The sequence below is a fragment of the Manis pentadactyla genome, chromosome 2, assembly GCF_030020395.1.
Source record: "Manis pentadactyla isolate mManPen7 chromosome 2, mManPen7.hap1, whole genome shotgun sequence".
Taxonomy (NCBI): Eukaryota; Metazoa; Chordata; class Mammalia; order Pholidota; family Manidae; genus Manis; species Manis pentadactyla.
This window is the reverse complement of record NC_080020.1, coordinates 173,702,691-173,728,285: the sequence shown is the minus strand read 5'-3', so window position 1 is coordinate 173,728,285 and position 25,595 is coordinate 173,702,691. Positions and strand designations below refer to the sequence as shown.

Here is a 25,595-nt window from a genome sequence, read left to right as displayed (position 1 = left end):
TGGTAAATGAAATGGAAATCAGAGAACAGGAAAACAAAGAAGCTGATGCACAGAGAGAAAAAAAGATCTCTAGGAATGAATGAATAATAAGAGAACTGTGCAACCACTCCAAAAGGAACAATATTTGCATTATATGGATACCAGAAGAAGGAGAGAGAAAAGGGGATAGAAAGTCTCTTTGAGGAAATAATTGCTGAAACTTCCCCAGTCTGGGGAAAGAAATAGTCACTCAGGTCATGGAAGTGCAGAGATCTCCTACACAAGGGATCATAGGAAGACAATACCAAGACACATAATAATTAAAATGGCAAAGATCAAGGACAAGGAGAGAGTATTGAAAGCAGCCAGAGAGGGAAAAAAGATCACATATAAAAGAAAGCCCATCAGGCTATCAGCAGACTTCTCAGGAGAAACTTTAAAGGTGAAAAGGGAGTTGCACAATATATTTAATGCAGTGAAACAGAATGGCCTCCAACCAAGAATACTCTACGCAACAAGATTATTGTTTAAATTTGAAGCAGGGATTAAACTATCTCCACATAAGCAAAAATTGAGGGAGTTCACCACCCACAAATCATCTCTACAGTGTATCTTAGAGGGACTGCTCTAGATGGAAGTGCTCCTAAGGCTAAATAGCTGTCACCAGAGAAAATAAAACCACAGTAAAAGAAGTAGACCAATTTATTACTAAGCAAATGCAAAATTAAATCAACTATCCACAAAGTCAAGGGATACACAAAGAGTACAGAATATGACACCTAATATATAAAGAGTGGAGGAGAAAGAAGGAGGGAGAGAAAAAAACCTTTATATTGTATTTGAAATAACGTAATAAGTGAGTTAAGTTACACTGTTAGATAGTAAGGAAGCTGTCCTTGAAACTTTGGTAACCACAGATCTAAAGCCAACAATGGCAATAAGTATGTGTCTATCGGTAATCACCCTAAATGTAAATGGACTGAATGCACCAATCAAGAGACATAGAGTTATAGAATGGACCAAAAAACAAGACCCATCTGTATGCTGCCTGCAAGAGACTCACTTCAAACCCAATGACACAAACACTAATACAAGTGAAGGGATGGAAAAAGATGGTTGAGGCAAATAATAGGGAGAAAAAAGCAGGAGTAGTAGTACTTGTATCAGACAAAATGATTTCAAAACAAAGAAAGTAACAAAACACAAAGAAGGATGTTACTTGATAAAGGGTTCAGTCCAACAAGAGGATATAACCTTTGTAAATATCTATGCACCCAAAATAGGATCACCTAAATGTGTAAAACAAATACTAACAGAATTAAAGGGGGAAATAGAATGCAGTGCATTCATTTTAGGAGACTTCAACATATCACTCACACCAAAAGACAGATCAACCAGACAGAAAATAAGTAAGGAGACAGAGGCACTGAACAATGCATTAGAACAGATGGACTTAATATACATCTACAGAACACCCCACCCAAAAGCATCAGGATACATATTCTTCTCAAGTGTACATGGAACGTTTTCCAGAATAGATCACATACTAGGCCACAAAAAGAGCCTCAGTAAATTCAAAAAGGTTAAAATTGTACCAACCATCTTCTCAGACCACAAAGGTATGAAACTAGAAATAAATTATGCAAAGAAAACAAAAAAGCACACAAACACATGGAGGCTTAACAACATGCTCCTAAATAACCAATGAATCAATGACCAAATTAAAACAGAGATCAAACAATATATGGAGACAAATGAAAACAACTCAACAGTCTATTCAGAGATGAATGGATGAAGAAAATGTGGTTATATACATTGAAAGAAGGAAATGCTGCAATATGTGACACAATGGATAAATCTTCAGGACATTATGTTAAGTAAGATAAGCCAGTCACAGACCAGTATTGCATGAATTCACTTATATGAGACTCTAAAATAGTTAAATTCACAAAATCAAAGGGTAAAATGGTATTGCCAAGGACTGGGGGAGTGAGGGAAATGAGTTACTAATCACTGGGTATAAAGTTTCAGTCAAGCAAAATAAATAAGTTCTAGGGATCGGCTGTAAAACACTGTACCTACTGTCAAGAATAATATATTGTACATTTAAGGTTTTGTTAAGAGGGTGTGTCTCCTGTTCAGTCCTTTCACAGTATTATTACAGAAAGAAAGAGAGAGAGAAAGAAAGGAGGAAAATGTATTTGGGGCCAAATTCTGCAGAACCTGGAACACTAGGCTAAGGACTTTAATTTTATCCTTAACAGAAATTAAGAGCCAGTATAACATTTTGAATGGAGAAGTAACATGATTATAGTTGTATTTCAGGAAGGATAACCATGGCAACAGCATAAAAGAAGCAGAATTGTGAAAGGCTATGAGAATACATTAAAAAATAAAGCAGTAAGTTAAAAAGTGCAGAATTAGGTAACATTACTGTTAAATATATTCGTTTTCTAATGTCAGTAATTTCAGTCAGCCCAGTCCCACTGACTTAGGATGTAAGTAAACTATATAGTGAAAGTAGAAAATGAGCAAGCTGAATTCCTTGAGTATAAAGGGCTCTATAGAACAATGGAAGTAGATAATCATCATCTCATGGTACTTCCTTAAGAGTAAAGGTTGGGGTAGTTAACTTCTGATAATGAAATTTTATATAGAAGCATCTGAAAACTTCCCCTCAAATAAATCATAAAGTACATTGAAAATATGATTTACTACTTTAAAAAAATTAAAGTTAAACATGCTGATTGTAAAAGATTCAAATAATGCATAGAATTTCAGGTGAAAAGAAAAGTTTCCCTTCTATCCCTGAAGCCCCTTGTTCCACTTTCCCATAATAAGAGGGGTTAATCAGGTTTTTGCATATCCATTTAGATAAAATGCTGCCAGGTAGTCCAGAAATATTTGTTCAATGAAAGGAATATTTATGCATATACAAACATTTTATATTAAGTGATTTGATATACCATAATTTAACTAGATATTTAAGTTGTTACCATATGTTTAGTAATCTGAAGAATACTGCAGTGAATATTCTTTTGTATGTGTGTGTAATTTTACTTCATTCTTTTGGTACAACTTTATGTGTTTATCTATAAGCCCTGTTAAGTCGAATTGCTATTTGAAAAGGAACCTGTGTTTCAATTTTAGTCAATGTTGAGAGTTTAGATAAATTATTCCATAATACAGCCACCTACCAATCCCACCAAAAAGTTGCGAAAACAGTACAATATACTTCCATTTATTTCTCTTACATTCATTTTTGTTAACATTTTGCTTCACTGGCTTTATCTCTTTAACAATCGATAAATGTATATATATATATTACTAATATTTTATCTGAACCATGAGGGGATAAATGGTAGACATCATGTCCTTTCATCCCTGGATACCATAGTATATATATTCTAAAAAGAAAAACATTTCCTTACATACTATGGTATAATTATCAAATATATTTAACATGGATACAATACTAATGTATAGTCTACATTTAAATTACACAAATTCCTCCCTCCCTTCCTTCCTTCCTGTTTTCTTCACCAAGTTTTTCTACAGCTGTCCTTTACAACATATTTCCCTCCTGGTCTAGAGAGTCCAATCTATGATCATGATTGCATTTAGATGCCATGAGTATTTAGTAATCCTAAATCCTGAAGTCTGTTATTATAGACACTGAGAAGTGACTGGAGGTAACCTGGCTACAGGGGACAGTATGTGTTGGGTCGGTGGACTGGATGAGGGGAATAAAGAGGCACAGAAATCTCAATCATAATGTTAAGTTGTTCATGGGTGTGGAGTGCAGTATGAAGAATACAGTCAAAAGTTCTGTAACATCTTTCTATGTTGACAGATAGTACTGCACTAGAAGGGGTGAAGACTTAATAATGTAACATTTGAATCATTGTTTTGTATATCTGAAACCAATATAATACTGCATATGAACTGTACTTCAATTAAAAAGAAAGACTTAATGCCAAAGGTAGCCACAATTTGGATTGCCTTTAATATATTAGCTAAAAAAGTGTGTTGATTTTTATATTTTAGTTAAGGTATCATTGATATATAATCTTATGAAGGTTTCACATAAGCAACATTACGGTTTCAACATCACCCGTATTAAATGACCCCCACCCAACCTGATTGCAGTCACTGTCCATCAGCTAGTAATATGCTATAGAGTCATTACTTGTCTTCTCCGTGCTATACTGCTTTCCCCAAGACCCACCTATATTGTGATCGTTAATTATAATGCCCCTTAATCCTCTTCTCCCTCCCTCCCCACCCACTGTCCCCAACCTCTTCCCTTTGGTAACTGCTAGTCCCTTCTTGGAGTCTGTGAGTCTGCTGTTGTTTTGTTCCTTCAGTTTTGCTTTGTTGTTATACTTCATAAATGAGTGAAATCATTTAGTACTTGTCTTTCGCTGCTGCCTGGCTTCTTTCACTGTACTTAATACCCTCTAGGTCCATACATGTTGTTGTAAAAGGTAGAATTTGTTTTCTTTTTATGGCTGAATAATACTCCATTGTGAATATGTACCACTTCTTCTTTATCCAGTCATCTACTGATGGACATTTAGGTTGCTTCCATATCTTGGCTATTATAAATAGTGCTGTGATAAATGTAGGGGTGCAAATGTATTTTTGAATCAGGGATCTTGTTTTCTTTGGGCAAATTCCTTGTAATGGAATTCCTGGGTCAAATGGTACATATATTTGTAGTTTTTTGAGGAACTTCTGTATTGCTTTCAACAATGGTTGAACTAATTTACATTACAACCAACAGTGTAGGAGGGTTCCCCTTTCTCTGCATCCTCACCAGCATTTATTGTTTCTTTTCTCTTGGATGTTGGCCATCCTAACTGCTGTGAAGTAATATCTCATTGTGGTTTTAACTTGTATTTCCCTGATGTTTGCCGATGTAGAGCATCTTATCATGTGCCTGTTGGCCATTCGAATTTGTTCTTTGGAGAAGTGACTGTTCAGATTCTCTGGCCCTTTTTATTTAATCGGGTTATTATTGTGAGTGTGTGAGTTCTTTATTTTGGATGTTAACCCCTTTTCAGATAAGTCATTTATGAATGATATATCCTCCCATATTGTAGGATGCCTTTTTGTTCTGCTGATGGTATTTGCTGTACCAGAAGCTTTTTAGTTGGATGTACTCCCATTTGTTCATTTTTGCTCTTGTTTCCCTTGCTCAAGGATATGTGTTCAGGAAAAAGTTGTTCATATTTATATTCAAGAGATTTTTGCCTATGTTTTCTTCTGTGACTTTTATGGTTTCATGACTTACATTCAGGTTGTTGATCCATTTCAAGTTTATTTCTGTGTATGGAGTTAGACAGTTATCCAGCTTCATTCTCTGGCATGTAGCTGTCCAATTTTGCCAACACCAGTTGTTGAAGAGACTGTCATTTCTGCATTGTATATCCATGGCTCCTTTCTTGTATATTAGTTGGCCATACATGGGTGGGTTTATATTTGGGATCTCAGTTCTGTTCCATTGATCTATGGGTCTGTTCTTGAGCCAGTACCAAATCGGCTTCATTACTGTGGCTTTGTAGTAAAGCTTGAAGTCAGGGAGCATAATCACCCTACTTTCTTCTTCCTTCACAGGATTGCTTTGACTATTTGGGGTATTTTGTGGTTCCATATGAATTTTAGAAGTATTTGTTCTAGTTCTTTGAACAATGCTGTTGGTATTTTAATAGGGATTGCATTGAATTTGTAGATGGCTTTAGGCAGGATGGCCACTTTGACAATATTAATTCTTCCGATCCATGAGCCATGGGATGTATTTCCACTTTTGGTGTCTTCTTTAATTTCTCTCATGAGTGTCTTGTAGCTTCCAGAGTACACATCTTTCACCTCCATGGTTAGGTTTATTCCTAGGTATTTTATTTTTTTTGATGCAGTTGTAAATGGAATTGTTTTCCTGATTTCTCTTTCTGCTAGTTCATTGTTAGTGTATAGGAATGCAACAGATTTCTGTGTATTAATTTTGTATCCTGCAACTTTGCTGTATTCCGATATCAGTTCTAGTACTTTTGGAGTGGAGTCTTTAGGGTTTTTTATGTACAATATCATGTCATCTGCAAATAGTGACAGTTTGACTTCTTTACTGATCTGGATTCCTTGTATTTCTTTGTTTTGTCTAATTGCCGTGGTTAAGACCTTCAGTACTATGTTGAATAACAGTGGGGAGAGTGGGCATCCCTGTCTTGTTCCTGATCTTGGAAGAAATGCTTTCAGCTTCTCGCTGTTCAGTATGATGTTGGCTGTGGGTTTGTCATATATGGCCTTTATTATGTTGAGGTACTTGCCCTCTATACCCATTTTGTTGAGAGTTTTTACCATGAATGGATGTTGAATTTTGTCAAGTGCTTTTTCAATATCTATGGAGATGATCGTGTGGTTTTTGTCCATGTTTTTGTTGATGTGTATGATGTTGATGGATTTTAGAATACTGTACCATCCTTGCATCCCTGGAATAAATCCAACTGGGTCATGGTGGGTGATCTTTTTTATGTATTTTTGAATTCAGTTTGCTAGTGTTTTATTGAGTATTTTTGCATCTATGTTCATCAGTGATTCTGGTCTGTAATTTTCTTTTTTTGTGGTGTCTTTGCCTGGTTTTGGTATTAGAGTAATGCTGGCCTCATAGAATGAGTTTGGAAGTATTCCCTCTTCTACTTTTTGGAAAACTTAAGGAGAATGGGTAGTAGGTCTTCACTAAACGTTTGATAAAATTCAGCAGTGAAACTCTGGTCCAGGGATTTTGTTAATAGGTAGTTTTTTTATTACCAATTCAATTTTGTTGCTGGTAATTGGTCTGTTCAGATTTTCTGTTTCTTCCTGGGTCAGCCTTAGAAGGTTGTATTTTTCTAGAAAGTTTCCTTTTCTACATTATTTGTGTTAATTCTTCTTTAAATGTGTTGCAGTCGGGGACTGCGTAAATGAGAAATAAAGTCAGAATGATGTTTAATGCACAGGACTTAGACTTCCTCTGAAGACTAAGCACCAAGTCAGAGCTTCCCTGTGCTTTTATTAAGTTACAGCAAGCAAAAAGACAGGATTATAGAATAAGTTTTATCATCAAGCCTAACAATTGCAAACTAATCCTCTTAAGGTTTCTCTTATGTTCATCAAGTCATCCAGCCACGTGAGTCTCAAGGTGTGTTCCTTATCTGGGTTTGCCTCAGAAAGGATCACAAGAACTGTTTGCAGTCCTGTCACACCACTCATGACTCACACCAGATTCCAAGACGCAGTACCTATTGTTCTTTTCTCTTAGATTAGTTTAGGCTATAGATTAAGCTTAAGCAGGAACTAAATTACAGCAAGGTTTACTGCTGGGGTAACTACATAAATGTTTGGTAGAGTTCATCAGCGAAGCCATCTGGTTCTGGACTTTAGTTTGTCGGGAGGTTTGAAAGTCCTTCTACAGTTTAGATATTAAAAGAAGATATCATGTATCCCACTGTATTCTGGGGAAATTGCCTTAAGGATTCCCAGAGTATTTAATGAAAATTCTGACAATAATCTATAGTGTGGGTAAAAAGGATCAATAGTCACAAGTGTTTCCTTGTGGAATCTATTTGTCATTGTTTCTGCCTATAGTTGAAACTCCAAAAATATGTATTGATACTATATTAGTGTTTAGAACTAGGATTTATGATTGTAGGATGTTATTACATCTAAAAATACCTGTTTGATGTAGAAAAATAACTGTCAAAAAGTGAAGATGGAAGACAGTAAATTTTATGTTAGGTGTATTTTACCACAAGAAAAAAAAAACTGGGTATGAACAGACACTTCTCCAAAGAAGGAATTCAGATGGCCAACAGGCACATGAAAAGATGCTCCACATTGCCAGTCATCAGGGAAATGCAAGTTAAAACCACAATGAGATATCACCTCACACCAGTTAGGATGGCCAACCTAGAAAAGACTAGGAACAACAAATGCTGATGAGGATGCGGAGAAAGGGGAACCTTCCTACACTGCTGGTGGGAATTTAAGGTAGTTCAACCATTGTGGAAAGCAGTATGGAGGTTCCTCAAAAAACTCAAAATAGAAATACCATTTGACCCTGGAATCCCACTCCTAGGAATTTATCCTAAGAATGCAGGAGCCCAGTTTGAAAAAGACATATGCACCCCTATGTTTATCACAGCACTATTTATAATAGCCAAGAAATGGAAGCAACCTAAGTGTCTATCAGTAGATGAAAGGATAAAGAAGATGTACATATACACAATGGAATATTATTCAGCCATAAGAAGAAAACAAATCCTACCATTTGCAACAACATGGATGGAGCTAGAGGGTATTATGCTCAGTGAAATAAGCCAGGCAGAGAAAGACAAGCACCAAATGATTTCACTCATCTGTGGAGCATAAGAACAAAACAAAAACTGAAGGAACAAAACAGCAGCAGACTCACAGATCCCAAGAATGGACTAACAGTTGCCAAAGGGAAAGGGACTGGGGAGGATCAGTGGGAAGGGAGGGATAAGGGGAATAAGGGGCATTACGATTAGCACACATAATGCAGGGGGGGTCACGGGGAAGGCAGTTATAGCCCAGAGAAGACAAGTAGTGACTCTATAGCATCTTACTATGCTGATGGACAGTGACTGTAATGGGGTGTGTGGTGGGGAGTTGATAATGGGGGGAATCTAATAACCACAATGTTGCTTATGTGATTGTATATTAATGCCAAATATATATATACATATTGAAGATATGAAAATAAATAAAACTGTGAATATGGCTTGACTGTAACAATGTGTTAAGGGTATACTGGAGGACCATCTTTTAAGAAAACTGTTCATAAACAACCTCCTAGAAGGCTGGAGATGACTGTATCCCTCATTTCAGGTTGGGAAGTTTGAAAACCTCTAAGTATTTTAATGTGCCTATGTGTCTTTGTCATCTCTCTTTATATCTGTATGCTTATGTTATCTAGCTAGCTAAATTATATATAAAAACACACATGCCAGGAAAAGGTAACTATATTTTTTCAGTCTCTGTCATATAAACATAGTGATAATGGGTTTACCTAATTAACTAGGAAGTTAACTCATTCTTAAGTAAATAGATTATACAGTATTGTTTTAAGAGGAACATAAAAAATAAAAATAAACTGGGTATAAAATAGGTGATGATGGTTCACAGAAAGGAATTTTAAAAGCCTTTAAAACATCTGAAGAGTTGTTTTTTTATTTATCCCACCAATTTAATTACTGATGATTAAAATGAAGTCTCAGGTTTCTTAGGTGAGAACAGAGTTAACAATATCTATCTCTCAATTTTATTAAGAAGATTGAATTAAAAGAGGAAAAATAGATATAGAACACATCCTAATCTCCCGTACATAGCAGGTAGTGAATGCATAGCAGCTGCTGTTATAATCCAGAGAACTAGAGTGCCTTCCTTGAGATTACACAGCCAGTCTATGGCAGAGTACAACCCAGAATACAGATCTTTTGGACTCTGAGTCTCTTCAAGTTTTACTGTGCCACTCTGTCTCCCAAGCACAGGCATGAATCCTCTGTACAGGCAGTGAATTTTCTGAAATTTTATATAAACGGTTCTTTCTATTGGTCTTTGTTCTATATCTAAATAATTAAGTGTGAATACTATTTCTAAAGGGAATGCAAATATTTTAAAATCTTTTTTTCTCCTTTTCAGAGTCTAGACGTCATTCAGAATTTGAAAATACTACCCATTCTGTCTTCAGATCAGCCAAGTTTTACATTCATCGTCCAGTACACCTACCAAGTGATCAAGATTTTTGCCATGAATTCTTAGGAAGGAGTGTTTTCATGAGGCATTCTTGGAAAGATTTATTTCAGCATCACCCAGACAATCAAAGAGAACACAGTTGTCTTCCTCCCTCTTATCAAAATGTGGAAAAGACAAAGACAGATTATACCAAAATACAGAGCCTAAGCATCAATGTAAACTTGGAAAACAAAGAAGAGGCTAAAAGTCAGGCTAGAGATTATCCACAAAGTGACAAACAACTGAATGATCAAAATAAGGATCAGAAGGTCACCTCAGAGCCACCAACTCGGCACACTGCACATTTGAATGAACTCTGGAACAAGTATCAGGAGCAACAGAAGCAACAGAAGAAACCTGAGTTTGGTGACAGGAAAGAACTGTCCTTGGTGGAGCGACTTGATCGTTTGGCCAAACTTCTCCAGAATCCCATCACACATTCACTCCTGCCCTCTGGAAGGACACAGGATGATAGCAGAGGGGAACGAGATGTTAAAGAAGGGAGTGCTAGACTGCAACAGCAAAAAAACAAGCTTCAAAAAAAGAAACGGTATAAAAGCCTGGAGAAATACCATAGAAACACACGAGATCTTAAAAAAAGCAAGGTTTTTTCTGCTCATCAAGATTGGAAGTCCAATCAGATTAAAATTGAGCAGATTAAATTTGATAAATACATTCTGAGAAAACAGCCAGGTTTTCATTATATAAACACTTCTTCAGATTCTAGACAATCAGAGGAGAGTGAGCTGCTCACAGATACTGCCACTAACATTATTTCCACCACCACTTCTCCTGTGGAATCAGATATATTGACCCAAACAGATAAAGAAGTGACTTTGAATGACAGGAGTAGTTCTCTTTCCACCATTGACACTGCCCGATTGATCCAAGCTTTTGGCCATGAAAGAGTTTGTCTGTCACCTAGGCAAATTAGATTATACAACAGCGTCACCAACCATCAGAGGAGGTACCTTGAGAAGCGGAGCAAGAACAAGAAAGCATTTTACACATGTCACCCCCAAATGACTTCTGAGCACACCAGAAGGAAACACATCCAGGTACATGGCTACAAATTCCATCTGGCAATGTGACTGCCTTTTTCATGGACTTTTTAGTTAAGCTTTGCACACAGGTGAAAAAAAATCCCATTGCCCTATCTTCACTTAAACATTTCTTACCAACTGAAAAAGAGGGAGAAAGTATAGTACAATGCTGTTGTGAGTTGTCATTCTTTTCATCAGCACTCATTCACGAATTACCCTTTGGATGAAGGGCTTTGCTCCTACAGGCTTTAGAGTCTGCAAAGTAATCCCCAGGCACAGAGGTGCTTCAAGTTAAGAATGGCCTCCATTCTGAACAGGATTGCCTGGTCTTTTGGTTTGTTTTTTGTTTTTCATTCCTCTCTGTCTTTCAAGAAAGGTTAAGGTGCTTTTAACCCATACACACACCACGTGCATACATAAATAACATACTATTTTTTAAGTAAATGAGGAATTGGAATGATAGAAAATTAAAGCCAGGAAGGGGAGAGCTACATGATTTTTTAAAATAAATAAATGAAGAATTGTGAATGACAGGAAGACAAATTGAAGCCAGGAAGGAGGTGAATATACCCTGTGGACATGATTGCTAGAAGTGAGCCACAAATTTCCCTTTATGTTTCTAGCAGTTATATTAGTATTGCTAGGATTTTGTGATCAAACGACATGAGTCCGTAATACAAAAACAAGCTGCATTTTCAAAAACATTACAGATATTTCTGGTACCAAGACCTAAGAGGAATTTCTCTCGTTTGTCCTCATAAAGCAAGCACCAAAGTATAACAGAGTCATCAACAGTATCCTTACAACAGATTTAGTAACAATGCCCATAAGGCTAATAATGGCCGTACTTTAGGGAGTTCAGTAAAAACAGATCTCAAGAGTTAAAAAAATACAGACCATTACTTTAACCCAAGAATAAAATTTAAGATATCTAGAGAAGTGCTCTCCAAAGAGGGATGCTTGCAAAATGGTTCACTGGAGTATAGAAAGAAAAATACTAGATTTATATTCATTTTTCTCAGCCTTTTAAAATTTGTTTTGTATATGATAGAATTTATAAATAAATGGTAATTTACTCAAAATGTTTTTTTAGTAGGACTGCATGATCAAAAAATTTTAGAGAAAAGAGGTACAAGACATTCAAGAAATTTACTATTTATTAATAGTATTTCTCATGATTGAGTTTTTGGTAGGTACTACATGATATTGATTATATATATATATAGTACAATATGACTTTTTTTTAAGCAAATGAAGAATTGAGAATCACACAGATTAAGGCTTTTTGTTCCTTAGAGGAGAATAGAGGTAAAGCGGAAGAAGCTTAACACAAAGGTCACATGTTGTATAACTCTATTTACATGAAATACCCAGAACAGGCAAGTTCACAGAAACAGAAAGTAGATTCATGGATATTAGGGGCTGGTGGAAAGGACGATGAGAGTGTGACTAATGGGTAAGAGTTTTCCACTGAGGTCTACTTTGGTAGAGGATTTTTGTGTGTGTGTATGTGGTAAAATACACATAAGATAGTTTGCAATTTTAACCATTTTAAAGTATACAGTTCAGTGGCACTGAGTACATTCACAGTGTTTTACAAGTAACATCACTATTTAGTTCAAGAACTTTTTTCATGACCTCAGTGGAAAACTCTTACTCATTAGTCACACTCTTGTCATCCTTTCCACCAGCCCTAATATCCATGAATCTACTTTCTGTTTCTGTGAACTTGCCTGTTCTGGTTATTTCATGTAAATGGAGTTATACAACGTATGACCTTTGTATTAATCCTCTTCCACTTTAGCATAATGTGAACCTCACTTTGAGGTTCATCCATGTCTGGGCATGTATGGTATTTCATTTTTCATAGGTAATACTCCATGTGTTTTCTACATTTTATTCATCTACTCCATTCATAGACATTTGTGTTGTTTCCACCTTTGGCTGTTGTGAGTAGAGCTGATATGAACATTAATGAGCCAGTATTTGAATACCTGCATACAGGTCCTTTTGTATGTATGTAGGAGTAGAAATACTGGGTCACATGATAATTCTATGTTTAGCTTATGGAGGAACCACCAAACTGTTTCCTACAGTGGCAATACCATTTCACATTCCCACCCACCAGAAGTGGGTGAGGGTCCTAATTTCTCCACATTCACTAGCACTTTTTATTTACCTTTTTTTTGCCATCCTAGTGGGTGTAAGTGATATCTCATACTCACTGTTATTTGTTTGTGGTTTTGATTTCCCTTTCCCTTTCCCTCATGACTAAGGACGTTAAGTATCTTTTCATGTGCTTATTGGCCATTTGTCTATCTTCTTTGGAGAAGTGTCTGCTTAAGTCTTTAGCCACTTTTTAATCAAGTTGTTTATCTTTTTGTCCTTTGAGTTGCAAGAGTTCTTTATATATTCTGGATTGTAGACCCTTGTCAGATTTATAATTTGTAAGTATTTGTTCCCATTCTCTGAGTCGTCTTTTCACTTGTTTATCAATGACATTTGATACACCATAGTTTGCTTTTGATGAAGTCCCTGCGTACCTACTTTTTCTTTGGTTGAATGTCCTTTTAGTGTCATCTAAGAAACCATTGTCATATCCAGATTCATGAAAGTTTGTCCCTCTATTTTCTTTCAAGGATTTTATACTTTTTGCTCTTTGTCTGCATCTTTGATGTATGTTGAGTTAATTTTTATATTTGGCATGAGGCATGGGTCAAATATCATTCTTTTCTACATGGATATCCAATTGTCCAGCACCAGCTGTTGAAGAGACTATTCTTGTCAAAAATCACTTGCCCGTGGATGTTTACCTCTGGTCTCTGTATTCTGTTCCATTAGTCTTTATTGATTCTGTTCCATCTGTCTTCATGCCAGTATCACACAGTTTTGGTTACTGTAGCTTTGTAGTAAGTTTTAAAATTGAGAAGTGGGAGTCATCCAACTTTGTCAAAAACCATTTGACCATATATGCAGGGTTTATTTCTGGTCTTTCTGTTCTTTTCCATTGTCTGTCTTATGCTAGTCCCACACTGTTTTGGTTTATTTTATCTTTGTAATAAATTTTGAAATCAGGTAATCTAAGACCTCCAACTTTATTCTTCTTTTTCAAGACTGTTTTGGCTATTCAGTGTCCCTTGAGATTACATATGAATTTCAGTATTTTTTCTTTTTGATGCTGTTTTAAATGTAATTGTTTTCTTGATTTTGCTTTTTCATTGTTCATTGCTAGTTCACAGAAACACAACTGTTTTTTTTGCATGCTGGTCTTGTATCCCATAACTTCAATGAATTCCTTTGCTAACTCCTAACAGTTTTCTTGTGGATACCCTAGGTTTTCTACATAGAAAATCATGCCATCTGTGAACAGACATAGTCTTACTTTCTCCTTTCCAATTTGGGTGTCCTTTATTTACTTTACTTGTCTAGTTGGTCTGGCTAGGACTTCCAGTAGAGTGGCAAATAGAAGTGGCAATAGCATTATTGTCTTGTTCATTATCTTAGGAGGAAAGCATTCAGTCTGCTGCCATTGATATGTCAGCTGTGGATTTTCTGATATGACCTTTATCATACTGAGCAAGTTCTCTTTTTTCCTATTTTGATGACTTTTTACTGTGAAAGGGTTTTGAGTTTTACCAGGTGGTTCAGCATCTATTGAGGTGATCATCTGGGGGTTTTCCCCTTTTATTCTATTAATATAGTGTATATTGATAATCGTGTGTTGAATCAACCTTGTATTCAGGATAAATCCCACTTGATCATAATGTATAATCCTTTTCATATGCTGCTGGATTCAGTTTGCTAGAGTTTTGAAGAGGACTTTTACATCTATATTAATAAGGGATATTCATCTGTAGTTTTCTTGTGACATCTTCATCTGCCTTTGGTACCAGGATAATGTTTGCCTCAGAATGAGTAGGACATTTTCCCTCATCTTCTATTTTTGGATAAGTTTGAAAATTGCTGTTAGTGACTGATGCTAATTCTTCTTTAAATGTTTGGTAGAATTCACCAGTGAAGCCACCTGGTAATAGGTTTTTCTTTGGGGGAAATTTTATTACCAATGCAATCTCATAATGTTATAAGTCTATTCAGATTTTATGTTTCTTCTTGAGTCAGTTTTGGTAGTTTATGTGTTTCCAGGAATCTGTCCATCTCTGCTGTTTTTCTAGTCTCCCTTTATCTCTACTAAACTTCATTAGTTGCTTCTGCTTCCTTTGGTTTAGTTTGCTCTTCTTTTTCTAATTCCTTGCAGTTTAAAGTTAGATTATTGATTGGAAATTATTATTTTTTTAATATATATGTTTACAGCTATTAATTTCCCTCTGAACACTGCTTTTTCAGATACAGATTTCCTTCTAAATTCTGCCTTTACTTCGTCCCATAAGTTTTGGCATGTTTTGTTTTCATTTTCATTTATCTCAAAGTATTTTTTAATTTCCCTTATAATTTCCTCTTTGACCATTAATAGTTAGGACTACTTAATTAGCACATGTTTATGTATTTTCCAAATCTCTTAACTGTTATTGATTTCTCACTTCATTCCGTTTGGTCAGAAAAATATACTCTCTATTATTTCTCTCCTTTCAAATTTATGCTGACTTGTTCTGTGGCCTGGCATGCATATGATCTGTCCTGGACAATTCCCATGTGTCCCTGAGATTATATATTTTGCTGTTGCTGTATGTAGTGTTCTCTATAGATCTATTAAGTATAGTCGATTTATAGTGTTGTTCAAGTCCTCTGTTTCCTTATAGGTCTTTTGTCTAGTTTTTCTATCCATATTAAAATGATACAACAATAGATCTGTAACATACAACAATAGACCTACAACTATTTATGTAGAACTGTCTTTCTCCCTTCAATTCTGTCCATTTTTGCTTCATATATTTTGAGGCTGTATTGTCAGGTGTATGTATGTTCATAATGTTATATTTTCTTCATGGGTTGACACTTTTTATCAATAAATAATCCCCTTCATTATCTTTTAACAATTCCTAACTTAAATTCTTTTGTCTGATGTTATTATAGCCACCCTGCTTTCTCCCGATTACTACTTGCATGGAATATCTTCTTACATCCTTTGACTTTCAAATACTGTGTCTTTAGATCTAAAGTGAGTCTTCTGTCAACAGTATGTAGGTTGGTTGTGTTTTTTTCTTTAATTCATTCAGCCATTTCTACCTTTTAATTGGAGAGTTTAATCTGTTTACATTTAAAGCAATTACTGTTAGGAAAGGACTTACTTTTGCCAGTATTTATGTCACATCTTTCTACCTTTTTCAATTCCCCATTACTGCCTTCTTTTCTGTTTAATTTACTTTTTGTAATGTGCCATTTTGGTTCCCTTCTCGTTTCCTCTCCTTTATATTTTTTCTTAGTAGTTGCCTTGGGGATTACAATTAACATCTTAAACATACAACAACCTAATGTGAATTGACACCAACTTAACTTCAATAGTTAAAACTCTCCTGTTCATCTCTGCCCTTACCCTTTATATTGTTATAGTCAAAGGTAATATCTGTATACTTTCTATACCCATTAACATAGATTAAAATTATTATTGATGCATTTGTCTTTTAAATCTTAGGGGAAAAGAAAGAGATGTTACAAACCAGAAACACACTGTTACTGACTTTTATATTTACCTGCCTTTACCAGTGTTCTTGTGTAGGTGGCCTTGCTCCTGTTTAAGTTTTCACTTAGTTGCCGTAAACTTTTGACCATCTTCCAGAGTTCTGATAAGGTTGATTTGACGGTTCTTGCCAGGTATTTTGGTGTTTCTAGGGAATGGACAGGCCTCTCGAGGTCCTCATTCTACCAATTTGCTGACATAGCCCCAAAGCAATTTTGTATTCTTCCAATAATAGCTGCTATACTTCTTTCCCAGGTCTGCACCATAATGGGTCCTGTTGTAAAACTCTTCAGACTTTTACCTGGTAGAGTTTGTGGAGAAATAGTCAGCAAGATGGTGCACAATCTCCTAGTTTCTGTGCCTCCTATGGTTTCACACTCTCACCTGTGTACACTTGGTCTTCCCCACTTAATCCATCTCCAGCCTTCTTGAGTGGTGTCCAGTTGTGTCTCCTCCAGGTAAACTGGTACTCATGTTTCCTGTCTCCCTACAGGCAGCAGTCTCCTTAGATTTGGGGCCAGGGTTGACCTCTGACCTCAGCTTTTTGATGGCTTCAAGAAGAGTTGTGAACTTAAAGTTGGTATATTTTTGTTGATGGTGGAAGTAGTGGTAGTGGCAGTGTTGTAAGGGTGGGAGGGCTGTCTTCTTCAACTCTAGATCCCCAAATGGAAACTAGGATTTTGACTTGTGGTATTTTTATTAGTAGTATTTTCTAGATGTTTGTTTAGGGGAGTTTTTTTTTTTAATTTCTATGAGGTTGGGTTTATTGTTATTACATATTTATAATTTTAACGTATCATGATCAGAGATTGTATTCAGTTCTACTTCTGTTTTAAGGACATACAGAGATTTTCTTTGTGGCTTAATGCATGAATAAGTCCTCCAAGGGTGGAGATGGAGTCTCCATAATACAGTATGGTATTCCATTTATATCAAGTCATTCACCTTTATTAATTATATTAGTTATATTCTCAAATACTGGTTTTTGTGATTTGTTCAAGACCTGTTAGAATCTCCAGTACTGTGTTGAAAAGAAGTAAGAATATCTTGTCTTGTTCCTGATTTTAGGGAGAGAGCTTTTTAGTTATTAAGCATGGTGTTAGCTGTGAGTTTTTAATAGATGTCCTATATCAGGCTGAAGAAGTTCCCTTCTACTCCTATTTTACTTAGTGTGTTTAATCACGGAAGGGTTTTGAATTTTGCCATATGCTTTTTTGTGTGTATTGAGATGATGTTTTCTTTCTTTTTAATATGGTGTATTACTTTGATATTCATATGTTGAACCACCCTTGCCTTCTTAGGAAAAATTCCACTTGGTTTTGATATATAAAACTTTCTCTATGCCACTGGATACATTTTGCTAGTATTTTGTTGAGGATTTTGCGTCTGTACTTATAAGGTGGTCTGTAGTTTCCTTGTGTCTTTGTCTGCCTTTGTTATCAGGGTAATACTGGCCTCTTAGCATGAATTGAGAGGCAATCTTTTTTTTTAAGCTTTTTTTGTTTGTTCATTTTATTTATTTATTTTTATTTTTTTATAAAGGTATTATTGATATACACTCTTATGAAGGTTTCTCGTGAAAAAACAATGTGGTTACTACATTTACCCATATTATCAAGTCCCCACCCATACCCCACTGCAGTCACTGTCCATCAGTGCAGGAAGATGCCACAGATCTACTATGTGGAGAGGCAATCTTTAGTGTATTTTTTTAAGAGTATGTCAATGGTTGGTGATAGTCCTTCTTTAAATATTTTGTAAAACTTACCAAGAAGCCTGGTCCTGAGCTTTTCTTTTTGCTAAGTTTTCTGATTTCTGATTCACTAAGGTTTCTTTCCATGTTCAGATTTCTGTTTCTGTTTGAGTCAATGTTGATAGGTTGTTTTTCTGGAAATGTGTTTCATCTAGGTTATCTAATTCATCAACATATAATTCTTCATAATATTCCTTATAATCCTTTTAATTTCTGTATAGTTGGTAGTAACTTCCCCTTCTTCATTCTTAATTTCATTGATTTGAGTTTTCTCTTTTTCTTTGGTGAGTCTACCTAAAGACTTGTCCATTTTTATTGATCTTTTCAAAGAACCAACTTTTGGTTTCTTTGATTTTTCTCTTTTTCTGTACTTTATTTTCATTATGATCTGTAATTTCCTTCTGCTTCCTTTGACTTTTGTTAGCTCTTCTTTTTCTTATTAAGGTAGAAGATGAGGTTATAGTTTTAAAATCACCCTTCTTTTAATGTAGACATTTACAGGTACAGATTTCATTCTAAGTTCTGCCTTCATGGCATCCCGTAAGTTGTAGTATGTTTTGTTTTTATTTTCATTCATCTCAAAGTATTTTTTAATTTCCCTTGTGATTTCTTCTTGAACCATTAGTTGTTAAGAATGTGTTGTTTTATTTCCACAAATTTTTAAATTTCCTATATTTCTTTATGTTATTGACTTCCAATTTCTTCCACTGTGGTCAGAGAACATACTTGGTATGATTTCAAGCCTTGTAAATGTGTTGTGACTTGTGTTGTGGCCCAGTGTATAGTCCCCTAGAGAACATCTCATGTGCCCTTAAGAAGAATGGGTACTCTGCTGTTTTTGGTTAGAGTATTCTGTATATGTCTGTTAGGTCTCGTTGGTTTATAGTCCTCTTCAATCTTCCATATCCTTACTGGTCTGTCTGGTTGTTTATCCATTTTGAAAGTGTTGTTTTGCAGTCACCAACTATTACTGTTGAATTGTCTGTTTCTCCATTTCTGTCAGTTTTGCTTCATATATTTTGGGTATTAATTTTTTTCTGGTACCAGTAACTCTGTATCCCTTGTACATTCAGGTTTACTTTCATTTCAGCAAAAATTTTCTTTAATTGTGTCTTGGAATTTTTTTTATTTCTTCATAACCTGTTTTCTATCTTAGGAGTAAGAGATGTGTATTTTGAGATGTGTTAATAAAGGACTAAAACATGATAATCTCGATATACATGGATGGCAATGCCACTTATCCAAATGTTAGCTCTCTACTGTATGTCTTCCTCTCCTAACATTCTAATGATTTCATTTCCTGAATCTTTTTATCTGCATTTCAGGACACTTAGCATTCCATTTCTAAACATGGAATTTCTGGGGTATCAAGTGTGCACATTAAAGGTGTTTAATCCATACTGCAAAATTGTCCTGCTGAAATGTTTAATCAACTGTTTATTCACCAGTTATGTATAATAATACCTTGGTCAATAACTGTCAGTAGCATTCTTGTTAATATTTGCCAGTCAGAGAGGCCAGAAATATGGTATCTATTCTGACTCACATTTCTTTAATCATACTCACTGAGTTTTTATTTTCTTTTGTATGTCTGTTGACCATTTGTATTTCTTCTTTTTTGAACTATCTTGTCTTTAACTCAGGTTTCCTTTGATATACTAATGTTTTTTTTCCTAAACATGTGTACTCAGGACACTTTTTACCTCTGTCCATTTGAGGGTTTAGGGGTCAATATAAGGAAATGACTACAGCAGGCTGCTTGTCCCTCCATCCCTGCTTTGATTACACCTAGTCTTTCTTTGACTCACTGTGCCTCTCCACTGTATCTACACAGTCTCTCCCCAGTCTCTGCAGTTCATGCTTCTCCATCACTTCTGTGTTTTTGCACTCCCTGCTCTTCCTTATCTCTGCCTCAGTGCACCCACACTCTGTGCATCTGTGCTCTCCTCCACCCCACCCCATGCTGCCTTCTTGTCTCACTGTCTGCTGTGTGGCTCAGGTTTTTCTGGTTATTCCTTCCCTTCTCCCTTTCTCTCAGGTTCTTGCTATGCTTGTCTCTGTGTGCGCTCTCCATATTTTCTCTTTCTTTCTCTGTCATTCCCCATCTCTTCTTCTCAGAGTCTGGTTGTGTATTGGGGTTAGATAAGAGGGATAGGTGTCAAAACAAAACAAGTCAAGTCAAGTTTATCAGTTTTTATTTATGGAGAAAAAGCTGAAGAAGATTGATTTGTCTGTGTTTTTATCCCTCTCATTACTTCCTTTGCCCATGTTTCCAGCAGTTGGGCAAATCAGCAACACTACCAAACAAAGAGACCTACCTCCATGAGAGAATAAAATGAGACCTTGGTAATGTTCAGTTAAATATTTATCATTGTTTCTTACATTTTATAAAACAGGCTGATTTCATATCTATAATCACACTTATATATGGAGAGAAACAACAGTCCAAAGCAGTATCTTGGAATCCATAGGGTAAATTTCGCTCTCTTCAGAGATAAAATACAAGATATAAATATGTGGTATGTAAGTGTATATGTGTGTGTATACACACACATGTCAAATACATATATACACATGTCAAATACACACGTGTCAAATACAGTATTTGACGTGTATATATGACTGGAACAGAATAAAATATTAATGGGTTTTCTTTAAATTATGGGATTTAAATTTTTTCCTGTATAATTTTTTATATGTTTCAATATATTTTTTACAAGAAACATGTATTTTCTAATGAGAAACCATAAACATTGTTCTTGTTTGACATTAATAAAAAAGTGAGGTAAGCCAGACTGATCGAATAAACAAAATGTTAGTTATAAGCTGGAAAGGACAATTCTCAAGCTTTTCATTGTGTCCTGGGTTCTGCCTAAAATACCTATTTGAACCTCCTTTCTAGCCATGATAGATCCTTCTAGAAGTAGAGTAAAAGAACTGGATTAGAAAAGAACCATACACAGTTTCTTTGCCAAGATGAAGTAAAATTTTCTTTTAACTTCAAGTGCCAAGGTTTGAGTTAAATTTGCTCCTAGGTACATGGCCTCTCTGAAGTTGATCCCCATATTCCATATTTATTCTTGTTCTCCCATGGGCATCTGTTCTTTTGGCTTACAAGAATACTTACAAAATGTATATTCTGTGTATGTGTGTGTATTTTCAATATATATAAAAAATATATCATTTTTTTCTTATTTTCGCTAAGCATTTTTAAGATCTAGCTACATTGCTATGCATGCAATCTAATCCACGTTTCTAATCATTGCATACATAATACTCCATTAAGTGCATGTACCAGTTCACCTATGAACTTTTCCTATAGTGGACCCCCAGGAAAAGTTGTCAACTCCCAGCACCACAAAACATTAACAGTGTACATCCTTGTCCATGTCCCCTTCTGGGTCTGTGTAAGCCTATGATTGGTATATATACCCAGACGTTTCACTTGATTTCCTTCATTAGCACCAGTTGCTTTCCCTTCTATGTTCCTATCTGCAATACATAAAAGTTCTTATAGTTATACTTCTTTGCCAGCATTTCTAGTTTTGCCAGAAGATTAGAAGTACAAGTTTCTATACTGTGAGAAGATTGAATTTTTTTTCATTTAATTAATTAAAAATTAATTGTTACTTGTCTGGAGAGTCTACCCTATCCCGATTGCAGTTTCCTAGACTTCCAAAACTACCGCTGTGCTTTCAACCAGAAAGCATTCATTTATTCATTCATTCAGACATAATTATAGAACATGACAAAAGTACAAGAGTGGGATACTTTAATTGCTTTTCTAAGGTTGTGACTTAAAGCAAATAAGATGTGGAAGTTTTAATAGCAAAACTAACAAGCTTGATTTAAAGTATCTATATAAAACTTCAATCTAGAAACCGAGAGTCCATAATTATTTCAAATGCCCGTGGAATAGTTAGGAAAATTAACTGTGTTTAGGCAAAATGTTGATGAATCCCAAAAGTACATTTATGACTAAACTTACATTCTCTAACCACAATATGATAAAATTGGAATTTGACAACTAGAATTTTTTTCATTAAATAGATGAATTTAAAGCATCATTCTAAACTTTTGGGTTATAGAAGAAATAAAAGTTGAAACTACAGACTTTTGTTTTTCATTAAAGGTAGTAAAAGCACTTATCCAAAATTTATGGGATATAACAATATATACTTACAGGAAAAATATATAATCTTAAATGATACTTAGTTGAACAAACTCAATTGGGGAATAATTTTAAAAGACTGATGAAAGAAAGAAAGAAGTAATAAAGTGGAAAATATATAAATTAATAAATCAGTCCCCAAGATCTGATTCCTCCAAAAAATAAAATAGAACAAACAAATCTCAGGTTATTCTGACCGTGGAAAAAAGGATATCAACATTAGTGACACGCAAGGGTATAACCACAAAGCGGTGATTTTCTTAAAAAAGATTACTGTGTACAACTTTAGGCTAATAAATTTTAAAATTAAAAGGATTTTTCTAGGAAAGTATAAATAAAGAAAAGTTGACCAAGAAGTTTTTAAGTCCTAAGTAGATCATTAACAATAGAAATTTAAAGACTCAATACTATAAGCCATTGCTCCTATGTGCCCTCCAGAAATTTTGTACAAATACATGTTCCCACCAAAAAGTTGTATCAGAGTTTGTCCTTCTTTGTTCCCTTGCCAACTGTGGGTAATACCAGTCGTTTAATATTCGCTAATTTTATGTGTAGAAAAACTCATTGCTTTACATTTATATATTAGGTTTCAGGGATTGCAATTTTATCTTTTGCCTATTTTTCTCTGAAGAAGATTTTTCCCTATTACTCTAAAGCATTAATTATATTTATATTGTAATAATATTGTTATACTCAACCTTCTTTGTTCCATGCTAAGAAATATCTTCCCAATTTAAAGATTATGAAAATATGCTGTTTCTCTTTTAGTACTTTTTTTAAGGTAGGGGCAAGGCATTTAAACCCTTAATTCACAGGGAATTTATTTTGTGTATATAGGTATAACTTTATTTCCAAATGTTAAGCTAATTGTCAGATTTCTAAATAACAGTGCTTTCATAAATTATTGGAAAAGTCTAATTCTTTTGTTAAGCTGGACTCTTAATCAGAGTTGGTAATTAATAAGCCATGGTTCTTTTGAAATTTCTACACAAAACAACTGAAATAGCATGGGAACACCTTATCAAAAGGGAGAGATCTAAAGAGGAAACTAATTGTGACTAAAATATGAAGAAGTTTCATTTATTAAACTTGAAGTTAAAGCAAAACATCCAAGTGAAAATATCTGATAAACATAGATATATCTGACTTCATGAGTATATCGTGAGTGGAATAAAGACTTTAAACTCACTTATGTAAATGTGATCATAAATCCTCATAAATATTAAATCCAAGAGGAAACATATTGGAAGAATGTAAAGAAAAAAAAAAGGGCCACTTCCAAGCCATAACTTTTCAAACCCTGATAGAAAATCCTTTCGGATCCATGTCATCTAGCTTTACCGCCCTCTACTGGATTTTTGTGATCCTTTCCTTTTCCCATATATTGATTGATTCTGGTTTTTCCCATATTAATTGAGGACTTTAACTCTTGGTTCATTTTCTTGATCTCCATCCCAAACCCTGCCATTATGTGGGAAACTTTACTATCTTGTTAAGGTTTCTTCAGTTCTAGTGATCAGTACTTCCATTACATTTTAACCATCTTGTTTCATGGCCATACTTGGAATGCATTTTAAATTTTCTGGGGAGGATTTTTCAGTTACCATATACCATACTTGCAGAAATCAATGACTAGTTCTGATTCGCTAAAGGTGAATAATAGTTATCACCTGCACTGCTATTATAAGCTTTAATCTTGTCTCTAGAAATTAAATCTATGTCAAAATATTATATTTTGGACACTTTGTGATTGTGTCACCCTTTACTGGTTAGTAAATTTTATTGAAACTACAGGTGCCAGTTTGATCTGCACATACCTAAAAAATTTTCACAAGAAAAGACTTGTTTGGTGCCAGAGACTACATTTCTAACTGGGACTCTGTCTTATCAATGTGTACCTCTGGTCCTAAAATTGAATGATTATAAATGATTAGCTTAACTTATTCCTCTTTTAAAAAATCTCCCAGCAGGCACGTGGCCAGCAGAAAGTTAGCAATGACAATCTTTCTACACGAATAATAGCCATATAGGGTCATGTAAGAAAGTATGGCCTTTTTCCTATATTGGATATATTTTCCTAAACTCAATTTCCACCTAAAAAGTAATTTTTTAATTGAAAAGCTTTTCTCCCTCCTCGGTCTATCAGATGTTGTCTCTGATTAATACGTATGGGAATAAATCTGACCTAGATTTTAATTAAAATGTACTATAAAAACCTGACACATCTCTCAGCTGGAGGCAGTTACTTTTCCTAGTTTGGAATAAGGCATTAGCAGGTGAGTTTGCCCTCATAACAATTGAAATTAAAAAACAGAAGCAGCCAGCCATCATATATCTCCTTCCCAGACTCTGCACCTCATACCTTAAACCATAATAGCTGGTAATATCATTTGACTTGTAAGCCACTTAAATCTCTATCTGTAAGCCCCACTGCAGAGAACTGAGTGGGCTGATTCACACCCAGACCCTGAAGGATGATGAGATCATTAAAGCAGATGCTGGAGACTCTCCTATAGACTAAGGAAAGTGGACTGTTGTGGTTTACCAATAGCATTTGTAAATGCATTCAGCAAAAATGATGTTCTATCCCACGATGGATCCTCAGCACAAATGGTCAGACACAGTGCAGGCCTGTGCGTTGTGATTATTATAAATCTGGGAAGTCAACATGGCATGATTGCATGATTCTCTTGGCTCTAGCCATACAGTGTATGTAGTGCTACATCATACCTAGAACATCCAGTGCCCATAATTTTTATAGGATTTTCCATTCTTTATTATATGAAAATGACATTGTTGGTCATCTTCAGTTATTATATCCCTGATTTGGTAACACAGGAAGTGCAGGACAGCAGAACATGAGAAGCTTTTTTTCTCCCAAGTAAGGTTTGGAAATCTGCATGCATTTGTATTTATTTATTTATTTATTTATTGCATTGATGAATAAATATATTTTTGCAGCTTTCTTGAGATCTTTTACATACCATAAAATTCACCTATTTAAAGTGAATAATCTTAAAATATTTTCATCACCCTGAAAAACATCCTATACAGATTAGCAGTCACTCTTCATGTCCCCCAGCCTCCTACTCCTGCCCCAACACTGCTGCTGTGGTTACTAATCTACTTTCTGTCTCTATAGATTTGCTTATTCTGGACATTTCATATGAATGGAACCATAATATGTGATCTTTTGTGACTGGCTTCTTCCACTTAAAATGT

General features: G+C 35.1%; 1 protein-coding gene across 9 annotated transcripts in view; it reads left to right on the top strand.

Annotated features, from left to right (window-relative positions):
• The window catches only part of ALMS1 (ALMS1 centrosome and basal body associated protein), a 198,418-nt gene that overhangs the window by 143,031 nt on the left and 29,792 nt on the right, over positions 1 to 25,595 (top strand). For 8 of the 9 annotated variants that reach the window (XM_036930659.2, XM_036930658.2, XM_036930655.2 and 5 more), the window contains one exon: positions 9,679 to 10,829. The exons of the other annotated variant lie outside the window; for it this stretch is intronic. In XM_036930659.2, the coding sequence (XP_036786554.2) occupies positions 9,679 to 10,829 (1,151 nt within the window). The remainder of the gene's footprint in view (positions 1 to 9,678; positions 10,830 to 25,595) is intronic. 9 annotated transcript variants of the gene reach the window in all.